The sequence below is a fragment of the Penaeus monodon genome, chromosome 21 (genome assembly GCF_015228065.2).
Source record: "Penaeus monodon isolate SGIC_2016 chromosome 21, NSTDA_Pmon_1, whole genome shotgun sequence".
Taxonomy (NCBI): Eukaryota; Metazoa; Arthropoda; class Malacostraca; order Decapoda; family Penaeidae; genus Penaeus; species Penaeus monodon.
Window position 1 is genome coordinate 7,342,218 of NC_051406.1, and position 886 is coordinate 7,343,103.

The 886-nt window shown below is 37.7% G+C and overlaps 1 protein-coding gene across 1 annotated transcript in view; it reads left to right on the plus strand.

The window, feature by feature from the left end:
* Window positions 1-886, plus strand: part of LOC119586548 — a 58,792-nt gene that overhangs the window by 20,704 nt on the left and 37,202 nt on the right. Inside the window, exon 4 of the mRNA XM_037935307.1 lies at window positions 286-346. Within this exon, the coding sequence (XP_037791235.1) occupies window positions 286-346 (61 nt within the window). The remainder of the gene's footprint in view (window positions 1-285; window positions 347-886) is intronic.

Sequence of the window (886 nt, forward strand, 5' to 3'; positions counted from 1 at the left end):
TATTAACGTAGATCGAATATGATTACCTGGCAGTAAGCTTCTTCTCTCTTAATATGTAAAGTCACCTGATGAAAACAAAAATTAATAGCCATTCAACAAAGTGTTTTTTATAAATAACAAATTCTATATTCAATACCGCGTGAGATTAGTCGTAAGATAACGCTAGATCAGAAAAGAAGAGTTTCAGCTTTTGTGGCATTTTCTTGTTGATTATATATATGTTTGCTTCCATTAAGCAAAGGCAGGGTTTCATGTTTTTACCCTGAGTGTCTTTCCATTGTGCAGATAAAAGCTTCTAACAGTGGCCTTGTCTCCAATTCCTATGTTCCCATTAAAGCAGTTGCCTGTATATTGCTTCTTTGACGGGTGCCAGTAAATAGCCAGCTCAAATAACTGTTATTATAACCGATTCGCGCGTCGCAGAAAGAAATATATGGTTCTTTTATTAGCGACAGCTATCCGTAGTATTAGAGATATTGTGAAGTATACAGTATCGGATATGAAATGATTACTTTTAGTCACAATGCTTTTACATAGCTTCCAACGGTTTTAACGGCCTTTGTTCACATGTTTTGAAGAAACATACATGGCGACTCCCTGAAGAGACCTACGGATAGCGTGACTGTGTGGAATTAGATTTCCTAATGGTATCCACACTTTACTGCCTCTGCGATTAGAGTAGTCCTTTCATCCAAAAAGCGGGGTCTAATTTGCTTTTGTTTCTCACTGAAGAGCAGCAGCACGCAGAAAGATGAATTACCCGAATGTAAATAATGGATCTTTGGAGTAAGTGGTTGAAAGCCATAATGGCTCGCTATATCGTCTCTCATGTGTGTGTGTGTTTTCTCATTGTTCTAAAGCAATTCAACGGAGAACATGGTTGCAT